This window comes from Canis aureus, chromosome 22 (assembly GCF_053574225.1).
Source record: "Canis aureus isolate CA01 chromosome 22, VMU_Caureus_v.1.0, whole genome shotgun sequence".
Classification (NCBI taxonomy): Eukaryota; Metazoa; Chordata; class Mammalia; order Carnivora; family Canidae; genus Canis; species Canis aureus.
Genome location: NC_135632.1, coordinates 11264350 through 11279317, shown reverse-complemented (window position 1 = coordinate 11279317; position 14968 = coordinate 11264350). Strand labels below are relative to the sequence as shown.

General features: G+C 34.7%; 1 protein-coding gene across 2 annotated transcripts in view; it reads right to left on the bottom strand.

Annotated features, from left to right (window-relative positions):
- PLOD2 (procollagen-lysine,2-oxoglutarate 5-dioxygenase 2) overlaps nucleotides 1-14968 on the bottom strand; it is a 94234-nt gene that overhangs the window by 33064 nt on the left and 46202 nt on the right. For both annotated transcript variants that reach the window (XM_077864793.1, XM_077864794.1), the window contains exons 3-5: nucleotides 14118-14254; nucleotides 4523-4686; nucleotides 1124-1236 (exon numbers count right to left, since the gene is read on the bottom strand). In XM_077864793.1, the coding sequence (XP_077720919.1) occupies nucleotides 1124-1236; nucleotides 4523-4686; nucleotides 14118-14254 (414 nt within the window). The remainder of the gene's footprint in view (nucleotides 1-1123; nucleotides 1237-4522; nucleotides 4687-14117; nucleotides 14255-14968) is intronic.

Sequence of the window (14968 nt, the reverse complement as noted above, 5' to 3'; positions counted from 1 at the left end):
CAGCATGTGAGGACATGGCAAGAAGGTGGCTATGGTCTACAAACCAGAAAGAGTCTTCACCAGAAACCAACTATGCTGGAGCCCTGATCTAGGACTTGCAGCCTCCAGAACTCTGAAAAATGCAGTTCTATTGTTTAAGTCCTCCAGTCTACGGTATTTTGTTATGACAAACTAAGTAGACTAGGACACATGCTAACCAGATAAAATTTTATGCTTAGAGAAAATCTTAAACATGATTTATACAACTAAAAATACTACGAACTCAACAGTGAGATTTCAGAGAAAGCATCCTGAAGCAGAAAAAACTAAATAAGACTCAAAGTACTTTCACAGTTGAATTACACCAAGAAAGACAACCATCATGCTGCATAGACTAGTACTTATGCCAAGAGTAGGTTTCTCCTCCAAGATGAAAGAGCAAGTCCTCAGGCTTGCTGTGTCAGGCACATAAGAGCAAAAAAAATGGAGATGAAGAAAAATAAACATTTTAAGAATAAAGTTTCTTAAGTATTAAGTGTCTAATGAAAATACTTAGATGACTGAAATATTTATCTAAGAAATAGAAGCAGCTAGAGTTGCAAACTCACCATAAAATATACTTAAAAAAAAAACATGTTTCCAATAACAGCACCCACAAACTATATAATTCAGTAAATTTTAGAACTATATCAGTTACACACAGTGAATTTATGCAACATTAACTTACATTATGTAAATATATTTAAAATATTCTCAAATTAGAGAACTTTGGTTTTACTTTTTCTCCAAAGTTTCATTTAATTCAATCTCAGAAATATTCTTTCAAGGGCTGATAACACACAGTTATTGTTCCCTCCATTCCCCTCCTATTAATAGAACTCAGATTTTCAATAGGCAATTTTTGCTTAAAACAGAGGACATTTTCTTTGCATATTGTTCATAGCCACATAGATATGTTTTAGTCCAAGAAAAGAGAATTTTTTTTTCTAGAAATGTTATTTAAAGAGAGTTGATACATCTGAGATGGCTCTTTATTTGCTATTCTATCTGATAACTGCCTAGAATATGGATGCATGGTGGAGCTCCAGTAGCCATCTTAAACCTTAAAAAATAGATTACATTGAATATGCGAGCTGTTACATACCCTCTTCAGTGGATCAATGTAAATTTTGGTGTAAAATAGCTGGTCATCATCATTATCCTGGAGATTCCACTGTTGAACTATCTGGTTGATATTTGGAGCATAACCGATAAATCCTGCAATATAATAGAGAGAGATTAGAGAATCAAGTAGTTAAAAACCAAAACTTGTGTGTATTAATTCCACTGACCAGTTGCACAGAGTTGTAAAGCCATTAGGCCTAATCCGTAGGTTGGAATTTTACAGTTTACCATGAAAGAAATAAGTTCTTGGACATCCTCTGTTTTATACATAAACTATAATAGAGTGAGTTTTTACCACCAACTGCAAATCAAAGACTCTTTTTGAATAAACACATCCTCAAAATTAATGGACACAAGAGAAGGATTAATGTTTTCCAAGGCTCCTAAGGGAAAAAATTACTAGGAAAAGAACAGAATAAGACAAGAATTTTCTTCCTGACCTTCTAAAATGTTCTTTCTTGGATCCTTTGGAGAGGATTCACTGTTTCTGGAAAAAAAAAAAATCTCTACTACAGTGGTTTCAGTGTCAGTGCCAGTGATACTAGCAAAATCAAAGGAATGTTGGAAATGTCACTGACTGCAAACATCTCAAAGAAATTCTATATCTAGGACATTTTGAGAACTTTTCCTTTCCTTGAACTAGTCATTATTGTACCTGCTAAACCATTTTCTGGCTAGATTTTATGTGTCATACTCTGGAGAAAGGAAGTCTAAAATTGGATTGTTCTCCTTGGCCTTCAAGCATAAGCATTAAATTTGCCAGTAACAGTTGTCTATAAAAGACACAGACAACAGGATCATTTTTCCCCTGTTTGAATTTTCCTCTGCATTTCAGAAATGCAGCCAAACTGCTATGTTTCATTGACATGCAATACTTTTTAAAAGGAACCAATGTTACTCCTGTTAACTGAAAGAAAACTTATTTTTTTACTCTCAAATTTAAAATTTCCTCATAGGAATAAAAGAATGAAAAGAAAGAAGTCTGGGAATATTAGTATTACCTAGAGAAGACAAAATGAAAACATGCTTAAACCAATCACCGGTTGCTCATTTTTGTTATTTTCATTAAATTAAAAGATCATAAAACACTGAAAAATAGCACATTCTTAATTCTTATAACCATTCTACTGTGATGAAAATATGTCCAAGTAGTGGCATATGACATTTTCCAATAGCTTATATTACTGTTTTTCAAAAATTACATTTCCTTATCCTTTTTATAAATCTACTTCAATATTGAAAAGAAATTCCATTTTCACAGTATGTGAGATTTCATGATTTATATTTTTAATTAAAAACTGCCATATTATTTCAAAACTAATAAAGTTTATAATATTCTGAAATTTTCCTGATAAATACATTTTCTTTCCATAAGTTTATATAACCATAAACAAAACTCTGTCCCTTAAATAACTCTCAATATACCTTTTATGAAATTACATAATCTTTTGTTGAATATATTTAGATTTCCCAGCATCACTTTAATTATTATGACTACAGATAGCATAAGAATCATGTTTCGACATCCTTATATGATCTCTTCCCCACTTAAAAGCACCTTTCCCTTGATTATACTTGTTCACAAAGGCACTCACTTGCTGGTTTTCTGCTGTTTTCATAGTACTGTACATCTGTCTGAAATTTAGATTCCTAAAGAGATATTTCACCATCTAGATGAATTTACATATGATACTTTACTACATATGTCATGTTTAGAAAAATTAGTAAATATGAAATAAAACTTCTCCCAGAGGTCTATAGCTAAATGCCTTTTAAACTATCCAGGACTTCGGATAAGTTAAAAGCTAGCCATGTGTTACTGAGAGCCTGACAGTCTGGAGGCACTAATCCATAACCGAGGGTTCAGACAGAGACATCAAGAGTGGGGAACAATCTAGAAAGAACCTTTGTCAGTGAGTAAACTGTAAATGTAAGAGGAAAAGACTGCTAAGGTGATGGGGTCGGAATGACCAACCTGAGAAAATCTAGGTTCTGACTTGAATATGGAAGTAAAATCCAAAAGTGGTACATAGATTGGGAGAAATATAAAATGGTCAAGAGATCCCCAAATGAAAAACTGTGGTTGTACTGAGATGGAGAGAAAAAGTAAGTTGAAACTACGCAATACAAACTGGAATTTAAGGTTTCACAAGTGCAGTATTTACAATGGGCTGACAAAGTTCCAAGGTACATCTACAGGAATGGGTTGCTAAAATATTTTGCAAGTAAGGAGAGCTGGAATTGAGTCATCCCAGAGAAACTATATTACTTGCTAAAGATTTCCTTGCCAAAAGTGGCTTAAGCAGAGCCTAGAATCCAAAAATGCTGCTACTTCAAACAGTACTCACTTGAACTAGACTGAATAGTATCAGTTATGTACATGTAAGTCACCAAAAAAAATCTGTTTTCCCAATGTGGCTTGTAACTTCCACCCAACTTGTTCAACATGTTCCCCATCCTATTTGGTTATGTCTTCTGGTCATATGTTTATATTAATCTCAGTCTAAGGAAAACATTTTGGAGTCGTAATAATGTCCAAAGTCAAGTTTTATTTTATTTTTTGAAAGGAGAGAGAAAATTTTGTTCCTTGAATCCATGGTGGAGTAGCTAATGCAGCACTTTATACCCAAACATTCAATGCTGAACCTTTTTGACTAGGGATTTCAAAATAAATCACTCATTTACTCTGATATTAAAATATAGATAAAGGGATCCCTGGGTGGCGCAGCGGTTTGGCGCCTGCCTTTGGCCCAGGGCGCGATCCTGGAGACCCGGGATCGAGTCCCACATCGGGCTCCCGGTGCATGGAGCCTGCTTCTCCCTCTGCCTGTGTCTCTGCCTCTCTCTCTCTCTCTCTCTCTCTCTCTGTGACTATCATAAATAAATAAAAATTAAAAAAAAAAAATTTAAAAAAATTTAAAATATAGATAAAATTAAGTAATGCCTATTTTTTACAGACACATGATTGTAGCCCGCACTTTTTCCTAAGTAAGGGGACTTACTACATCCATTATGCTAGAGCCAGATAAATCTCAAACTGTAAGCAGAAGATTATAGTGTTTCCTTGAACAACTGAATGTCTTTAGGAGAAATCATTCAAATTTGGGGAACATGGGTTTTCTCACTTATAATCTGGAAATGATAACATTTACACTGCTTGATTTTGTTAGGAGCATCACATGCTACAATATGTGGAAAATCTTTTGTCAACCACAAATTACACAATGGATTCTAAATTGATATAATTTTTCATAGTAATAAGACGATAATGTTTTTTTAAAGTTTCATTGTCTAGTTACATATACAAAAAAGATTGTTTCATCAATATTTATAATTTTCAATCACTAGCATTAAACTTCTCTGCCAGTAGCTTACCCACCTCCCGAATTCAGGTAGCGTTTCCCAATGTGCACAATGGGATACTTGTCTGCTAGTCTTTTATCTGGCCACAGAATTCCATCTGCTGCAAAGACCACTTTGTGGTTTGACTTTTGGAACTTTTTTAGAACCTCTTCTGGACCACCAGCAAATATGACATTAAAGCTGTTTAATGAGGGAGGGAAAAAAAGTTTTAAAATACACTTGTCAGAATTTAGGCACGTAAACCAAAAAATAATCACTAATAAAGTTAGAATTTAGAATCCAACAGAGAAGATTAATACCAACTATTTACAGAATCCTCCAATTTTCCCTCAATTTAAACTAAATAGATTAAACTAAATTATTAATGTTTACATATGTTGGCAAATGAAGTCCAAATAACAATTTTTTTAGTACTCGTCTTAGTATTCCCCAAAATCCAAATGCTAAATCAGTGTTGAAAGGTTAAAAAGTCAATAACTCACTATAGAACTTAATGATATAGACACAGTCATTGAGAGAGCAGCCATTACAACTGCCTGATGTTTCAATTTACTTTGTACCCATTCATTATAATTTCTGAAGATTTGATTATCTTTCACAAAATGTGTCACCTTAATAAATTCATATTTGAATCACTATTTAGCCTCAAATCTTAAAAGTGTTTAGACAAGTACATCTTTTTAAAGCTCAAAATTTGAAAAAAATTGTCTAGAAGTTGACACTATAATATCTATGGTTTCACTGATTTTTCTGGAGACATTATTTCTCATTGTTCATTCACAGAATGACAATGACTTAACAAAATATGAAGTGTAAAAAGCCACTGCTTGATATGCTTCCCGTCTGCAATAAATTCTTTATTCTTATTACAATCCCAAATACTTTTGCATCCTTTTTATTTTCACATCAGAGTGAAAACCTCTGACCAAAAGTTTCTAAAGATGATAACTTAATGACCTAACATCCCAGGTAGCAAACAATAAGAATAAACTAACATTCATGAATTCAGCACCAAGTCTTCCCAAGAGTCGACAGTCCAGATGCACTGCTGTGATATGAGAGTGGAGCAGTAAGGAGGCCGGCTGTTCCACATGCCTTGCCCAGCCAGACTCGCTCTCAAAGAGCTTGTTAATATGCCAGGATAGTGGTAACGCATCAGGCAACATTTAATAACTTTCTATATATGAATTATTTTATCAAAATAAAACACATCATTGCTCATCTCTATGAAAGTAAGAACCCCATGAAGTTTTAAAATTACTTCATACTCCAGCAAGAATAGTATAAGCTTATACTTGTGGCAGAGATGCTAACTGACCCCATAGGAATTCTGCTAAAGATGGCCCTGAAGCTAGATATGGCCACATGCCTAAGTCTGTCCAGTGGAATGTGAGTGGAACTGGTGTGCTTCTAAAAACTCCGGGTCGGCCTGCCCTCTCCTCCTTCCCTCTTTTTCTTTCCCTTTCATAGTGAACTATACTTTACAAGTAAAAAATACCTGACATACACGCACCTTCATCATAGAGTCTACTTCTGAATCTTAAAGCAAAACAAAACAAAAAATAAGAGAGTTAAAATGTTACTAATGTGTAACTAAATTTAGTAATTGTGCCCAGCCATTTTTTTTAAAGTAAAAATATGGTTGGAATCAGAGAGATAGACTATTTCTTTTCATTTTATATTGTTCTGGAGGATTTTAATTTTATGATTTTTTTTCTTCAGTTACAGAAAATATGATCTCAAAAATAAAACATATCTATATAAACATATTTTGGTACATAGTTTTCTCTTTCTTCCAGTACCAATAGACAAGCTTCAGTTAATACTAGTAATAACATATTCATAAAGGGACTCAGAGAACACAATTTGAAGTCCATTAGTTGGGTTTCTAAATTTCAGCTCTGTCATGTGCTAAGTTACCTTAACCCAGTTACTTAAACTCTTTATGCTTCAGTTTCTTCATGTAGAAAATGGGGGAAGGCAGCACCTATCTCATCAAGTTATTGAAAAAAATTTTTAAAAATTTTTGAAAAAAATAAAAATTAAGAATATCAGGCACATTATAAGCATTCAATGAGATTAGAAATTAACATTATTGTTACTAGAAGAAAGAGACTCCAGTCATAGGAGAGGCAGAAGGTAAAAACTCACTTTTAAGTTTATACCAATCTGTAGTTTATTTATTTATTTATTTTTAAAGATTTTATTTATTTATTCATGAGAGACACAGAGAGGGAGAGAGAGAGAGGCAGAGGGAGACGCAGGCTCCATGCAGGGAGCCCGATGTGGGACTCGATCCTGGGTCTCCAGGATCAGGCCCTGGGCTGAAGGCGGCACTAAACCACTGAGCCACCAGGGGTGCCCTCCAATCTGTAGTTTAAAATAAGTTTATTTGGGGGCACCTGGGTGGCTCAGTCCATTAGGCATCTGCCTTGGGCTCAGGCTGTGATCCCAGGATCCTGGGATCCCACATCCGGATGCCTCCTCCACGGGGACCCCTGCTTTTCCTTCTGTCTCTGCCTCCCTTTCTCTCTCTCTCATGAATAAATAAATAAAATCTTTAAAAAAATTTTTATTTTTATATACACATGTTAAGATAAATTTTAAATCAGAATAAATGTGTTCTGACTAAAACCTCAAACTGATTTTCTCTGTTGATTTAAAAACTGAATTAATCTGACTACACAAAATAATATTTATAAAAATGTATGAATTGCCTCTTTTTCTTATAAATATGTACAACTTAGTTCTTCAGTATGAGCACTTCAGATTTCTGCCTACTAGGATAATCCTGTCTTTTCAAACAGGGTTATTTTCCTGAAGACTCCTAGTTGTTGACATATTTTTTTTTAATATTAGGGGATTAGGAGAGAAGACCTTGTCATGAGAGGCAAGGCAAATAAATCAAACCTCTGGGACAGGGACTGTCCTCTAAGTTGCAGAACCACCCTAACACATTGTCTGGAGATGAAAAATAAGGCTTACCATGTCAGAGAATCACATGTTTGGAGACTTAGGCCAAGTGATTCAGAAATTTTGCAGGTAGCATTTTGTCTTTAGAAGTATAAACGCACATTTGGAAAGTGAATATTTTCTGTCTTTATAGCCCTAGTGAAGGATACAGTATCTATACTGTATATCTCAAACTATTAGCAAAAGCTAGTAGCTTGAAAAGGAGGATTTGTGGCAACTTTTATGATTTAGTAGTTTATAAGCATGTACTACCTTCATAACAAAAAACAATTATTTTAAAGTAAAATGTAAAGGCAAAAATTATGTTCACATAATTCAAGTAAGACTGAATAAAAATTTAAGGCTGCTAAAATTTCCCCATCTTATTTTAGTGGCATTGTCATTTTTTAAAATACTTTAGAAAAGTTCTCTGAATTGATTTGAAACTTTTCAAAGGGCAAGCAAGTTTTTCTACTTAAAATTACTTTGGCTACTGTAACCCAAATAATCAAATTTTTAAAAAATGCACAACGCTCACAAAAATAATTCTCATGGGAATTTAGTCCATTTAAATATGAAGAATAAAATAAAATTTTCCATAGTTAACTCTGGTAAATACTCCTGTGTCCTGCAAAAACCATAAGGTCCCACCTTATGTGGTCATATTGAGTTCTCTAACAGACACGTCAGCGTTCTATCTCCAACAGGTCATTCAAAACTTTTACAAGCGTTTGTCCTTCTGTGTTCCCTGTTTCTGTGGCACCATCAACCACCCAGTCACCCAGGGTGAAAATCTTTCTTCCAGCCTTGCCTCCTCCCTTTCTACAGCCTCTTTCATCAAATATTTCGCCAAATCCTATTGAATCCATCTACTTAATCTATTCAGCATTCAAATCCTCTCCACTTTTCTAGAAGTCACTGGACTAGATTAATTTAAAAACCCTATCAGCCCCCACATTACCTATCTCCTTCTCACTTCTGGTAAGGATTGTCTAACAAACTCTCCTAAAAACAATTCCAGCCTCCAGACTGGATCAGTGGTTCTGAACTAGGTTTAAAGCAGTACTCTGCCAATATTTACTATTTAGCCTTTTACAGAAAATACTTTTGGCTTTGAGGATAGTATTTTCTACATTGCAAGGACATAATTCTACAGTTGTGATGCAAAAAGTAGCCAAAAGCAATGAACATAGCTGTGTTCCAAAAAAATTATTTATAAAAACAAGCAGTGGGCTGGACCACGGTTTATCAATCTCTGACCTTGGAATAACATCTAAATGAATCAGCAACACAATAATAACTTTCTATTAAGTAACCTGTTCTGAAGCTAAACTGAATTATTTGATCTGTCATCTGTTTACTCATGATGTTCCATCTGCTTAGCATATCTTTTCTCAACTGGGTCCACACCATTCACTTGAGATCTATTTCAAATCTTACCTCCCCTAAAAAGTCTTCTACTTGATCACCTAAATGGAAAAGAGCATTTCCTTCCTTCTAACTACCACAGCTCTCTGTTCCTCTCTCCTTTCATGCAACATTTGATTTCTTGCTTTTCATGCTGGGAATACCTGCCGTATACTAGACTGCCTGTTCTTCCTTCATATGTCAGATTCACATCTTTACTCACATGTGTAGTTCCCTAGCCTTGTATTTTGAGGATAGTCAATAAATATTTGTTGAATGAATGAATGAATGAATGAGTCATCCCCAGTCTTAACAAGAAGCAAAGGCTAATGGGTAGCCAGAACAGAAAGCAACAGAAGAGTTCCCTAATTTCATTTATTTGTTCCTCTACAATCCAACACTTTCTTCATCACTGATGTAAACCTAAGCCAAAAGCTATAATCATCCAACTATTAGCAGCTAGTGGTTAAAAATTTAAGTCTAATGAAACTGAATCACACAAGTAGCAACATACCTGATATTTCTTGTCTTTAATCATGCTCTCACTGTAAACACATATCTATATTTCCATAGATAATACCACAAACCAAATACTATGAAACCACTCCCTCTCCCTCTCCAAAAAAAGGCAGCTAAAATTGTGAACCAGGGGTGCCTGGGTGGCTCAGTTGGTTAAGTGTCTGCCTTCTGCACAGGTCATGATCCCAGAGTCCCAGGATCAAGACCCATATTAGGCTCCCTGCTCAGCAGGGAGTCTGCTTCTCCCTCTCACTCTGTTCCTCTCTCTCACTTGCTCACACTCTCTCCCTCAAATAAATAAATAAAATCTTTAAAAAAAAAACAAAAACAAAACTATCAACCAGGGGACACCTGGCTGGCTCAGTCAAGGTAAAGCATGTAACTCCTGATCTCAGGGTCACGAGTTTGAACCTCACATTGGGTGTGGAGCTTACTTAAAAAGAAGAAATAAATATTTTCTAACAACAACAGCCCAGTTAAACTTGCAACATAAATTACAACAAAATCAGTACAGAATGATAAATACATTTACTGTTAGGAGTTTTGAAGGAAGGGGTAGGAATTAGCTCTTAAAAAGTGGGTACTATTTTAAAAACTAAATATTACTGAGAGGCTTTTTCCTCCAAATGGTATATACTTTCATTTCCTGTACAGAATTCTTACTGAGGCTGAGCAGAGGTAGGAGTCAATGAAGACAATGCCAGGCTGGAGAGTCACCTCCTCCAGACTGAGTAGCTAGTGCTGGAGTAACACCTAACAAAGAAGGCAGCCAAGGCGGGAATGGTGGCAAGACATCAAATCGCTCAAGCTGTTAGCTACCTGTGCAGCCCTGAGTCACCATGATTTGTTTCAGGGTCAGTCTCCTTATTGGTAAAATAAATAGTGAAAGAAAAGTTTCACTATTATAATAAATGAAAATTAAATAATATTATTTAATTATTAAATAGTAAAATAAATAAAAATTTCCCTCTACTCGTATAATTAAGTTTATCTCTGCAACATGAGAACTTTTAAATCTAACACATATTTAGTACACACACAGTAAGTATTCACTAAATTAATAAGGGAATTTAAAAAAAACTTTAAAAAAATTCCCAAAATTTATTATTATGCAGCTACAATATGCCAAATACAACATGTACAGAGCTGTGGATAGAAAAACATATCCGGGGGCAAGATTTCTGTATTACTCAGCCTCCTTGTCTGACTCCATTTCCAACCACAGTGGCCAGCACTATATTTGGCACATAACAGATACTTAATACACATTTACTCAAAAGAACAAACTCAAGGAGTTGGCAATCTGATTTGGAAAAAATTATATGTGTGTATATATATATATATATATGTGTGTGTGTATTATATATTATACACACAATAAATATTTGTACGTGTACACACAGATACAGTCAGGCAAATTAATGCCATATAAGAGTATCATATATTAATTTACAGATAGATAAATAGATAGATAACATATATAAACATCCAATGCTGTTTTTGTATACAATTTAATTCTTCCTCATTCCAACATATCCCCTAATATACTCAGTAAATATTAATAAGAACATTTGAGCAACTTGAAAAAAACAAGACACTCATTTCCTACATAATTCCTAAACATATTTCAGACTATTCTGGATGAGCCAGATGGCAGTACAATATATTTAAGTGACAGCTAATGATTTCAATCTTTCTTTCAAAAAAGGAAAAAAAGAAAAAAGCAATACTGAAACTAAAAACTCATGTATTTTGGCCTTCCTTCATAGTAATATAATGAAATGTTGTCCATTGCTAATGACTAGGTTCTTTGTGTCTGCACATTTAAATTGTCATCACTGCCAGGAAGGAGGAGTCCATCAAATAAACCTGCCATAGTTGATTAAAATTATAGCCATCATACTTGAAAAGCGTTGCTTTCAGAAAATTTTTATTCTGTCTTCTGCATAAACTATGTAAGTCAATATAAAATGCAAGCATACTGTGTACATAATCTTAACTATAAAAGGTATAAAATATTTACTTCTTGGAATAAAATAAGATAGTATTTGGTCACATCTACAGAATGTACCCATATAAATTATACTTAGTAACAACAAAATCATAAAAATATTTTTATAAACAATTAACAAAATGACCCAATAAAACATAATTTTTGACAATTTTCTAAAAGTAAATGATTCTAAAAAGATTACGCCAACATGCGAGGTTTTTTTAATATCAAAGTTTTTTAAATTATATTTACATACACACATACATACTACAGTATGAAATAACTTGAAAAAATTTGTGGTACACTCTCATATGGGTAGTTTCAGTTTTCATTTTAAGAACCAAAATCTTTGCCAAATATTTGGTTTTATCTAAATTAAATATTATAAATGCTACCTTATAGAATACATGTATAAACATCTAATCTCTAATTTTATTTTATTATTTTATTTTTTTTAAATGTTTTTATTTATTTATTCATGAAAGACACAGAGAGAGAGAGAGGCGAGAGAGAGAGGCAGAGATGTAGGCTAAGAAAGAAGCAGGCTCTCTGCAAGGAGCCTGATGTGGGACTTGATCCCGGATCACACCCTGGGCCAAAAGGCAGATGTTCACCTGCAGAGCCACCCAGGCTTCCCTAATCTCTAATTTTAAATGTTCATCCAAAAGTCAGTTTAGAATACATATTACCATTGAAGCAATGTTATAAAATTGTTTCCAAATTAATTCACAAAAACCTATCTAAATGAGCACAAGGGAGTATTTGGAGGTATTCTAAACGGCACCTGGGTGGCTTAGTCAGTTGAGCATCTGACTCTTGATTTCAGCTCAGGTCATGGTCTCAGGGTTGTGAGATTGAGCCCCATGTCTAGTAACTTGTTTAAGATTCTCTCTCTCTCGAGCACCTGGGTGGCTCAGTTGGTTAAGCAACTGCCTTCAGCTCAGGTCATGATTTCAGGGTCCTAGAATCAAGCCTAGCATCAGCATCGTGCTCCCTGCTCAGGGGGAGCCTGCTTCTCCCTCTCCCTCTGCCCCTCCTTGCCCCTCTAGTTGTGCTCTCTCCTCACCCTCAAATAAATAAATAAAATCTTAAGAAAAAAAAGATGCTCTCTTCCTCTCCCTCAACCCCTCCCCCACCTTTCTCAAATAAATAAATCCTACTGTTGCCTTTTTTGTCAAGCTGGGTTTTAACATATCATCTAAATAAACACAATCTCAAGCAATTTTCAGATACCTCAAAGTGTCCCTTTCTTAAGACAAATAACTGGCATCTTATTAAATCAGTTACTTCCAAGGCTAAATCTTAGACTGGGAGGGTGGGAGGAGGTGGAATGGAGCAGGAGAGTAAAGGTAGAGGTTCAGAGGTTCTTCTGAAAACACAAAAGGAGGTTTGGGGATCTAAAACCATTACCGGCACATAAGCAGCAACTTTTACAAGGAGAATTTACCTCAAAGTCAAAATCAAAATGTACATGTGGTAAATTCAAGCTGACCAAAATGGTGGTTTGAAATCCACAGTAATTTTAAACCAAAACATACTCAATATTTAATCTAAACAGTTATTATGAACTTCCTTCTCCTTTTCTTTTTTTTTAATTTATTTATTTATTCATAGAGACAGAGAGAGAGAGAGAGAGAGAGAGAGAGAGAGAGAGGCAGAGACACAGGCAGAGGGAGAAGCAGGCTCCATACAAGGAGCCTGATGTGGGACTCGATCCCGGGTCTCCAGGATCACAACCTGGGCTGAAGGCGGCGCTAAACCACTAAGCCACCCGGGCTGCCCTCCTTCTCTTTTTCTAAGGATAAATATATGTATATATATAATAATAGAGTCTGCATAAAATTCCTAGTACACAAGCTCACACCAGCTATCCCACTTCATGTTGCAAGAACAGGTTGGCTATAAGCAGAACTTTATTTCTTTCCTAAGAGACATTAGGGAAATTCTAAAGAAGCAAGTGTACAGACCCTCTCAACTTTTAATGGTTGATGGCATTAGGGCTTCTTTATGTCCATTTTCATTTCAAAAGTTATGCCTTTCTTATTTTTATATTTGCATAAAAAGTATTACTCTTTCTTTTATCTGCAATAATTTATGGTTTGGGATTTTCAAAATGAGGGAGAGTTATAAATAGATTTTCCTAAGTTATAGGGGGAAATGCGTGGGGATTTGAAATGAGCAATCAATGACCAAAAAATAAAAAGGTAGAAAAAACAATGGAAAAAAAAAGGTAGCAACTAGTAATGACTCATGACAACTTGATATAAAAACTTGTAGAATGAAGGTAAAGAAGGACAGTAGACACTCGAAACCAAGAAGGAAAGTAAAACAATATACAAAAGATATTCACACATTAGAAAGGCTTTTCTTTTTTAAAAACATAGGCTTTCTCATTTCTCACTTTTAACTTTTCATGATCTGTTTCTTCCTGGTTGACCAGAATCCACTGAGTTACTCTTCTCAATAGAAAAGCTCAACATGATCTTTCTTCCATCTCAAGTTAGGATTAAAACATGAATTTCACAAAAAGGCTAACTCTGCCATGTTTTCTCATTGTCTCATCAGATTGAACCGATTACATAAAGATGTCAGACCACGGCTTTATAAGTAAAACCTACTTTTTAAAACAATGATTCCTTGTGAATAAAATAATTTAATCTATAATCCCCAAATTTGAATTTTGATACTTTTAAAAAATAATTTAATGTATACTTAAAAATCTATAGATTATTTCTCTTACCATTCAGTAAACAAAACAACCAAATCCTCTTGATTGGCATAATGTTCCATGACTTCTTTCATTAATCTCACTTTTTGGCCACCTCCAATACTATTAATTCCATCACCACCTCTCCACTCTTCTCCTTGACCCAGGACCTATAAATGAAATCAACATTCATCACTGAGCAAAACTCAAGTTATCACAGTATCATAAAAGCTAGAAGTCATTAGGAGCTTGTACAATATTACACAGTATCCACTCTTTAAACATTTCACTAAATCACTGAATCATGGTGCTACAGAGAAAAACACTTGATACAGAAGTCAGGTAATGATTCTTCAATGTTATCTACTCACCCCATAAAATATCGTTCCCAATTTTACCATTTCAAAAGCAGAGTCTAATCCAAGGAAGTCAAAGGGTGGTTTGGGGGGCGGGGCACAGATAATAGTTCTCATATCTTATTTCCATTTGTTCAGATAAAATTTAAAAAATACAGAAACTGTCCATAACACTTTTCAATATGGCAGAAAATCTATATGATGAACACTGAGAGTCCCTGAAGCTCAGTAACCCCTGGACAGGACCCTTAGGTCATTTACCTACTGAATCAAATGGGTTGTTCAAAGAAAGAAGGCATTAGGTCAAATGTTACCTTTTTTACTTTATAAGCCTTAAACTTACATTATCCTCCAAAGCTTAATAATAATTTGCCAATGTAAGAAATTGCCTAAGCACCATTAACCAAAGCTAAACTTGTAGCTGTTCTCCTCACTTGCCTTAGACGTTTGCCTAATGCCTCCCACATTAGAAGTGGATAGAAACTCTGGGCTGCTGCCAGAGTTTGGTGATTATAAATAATGCTGCTA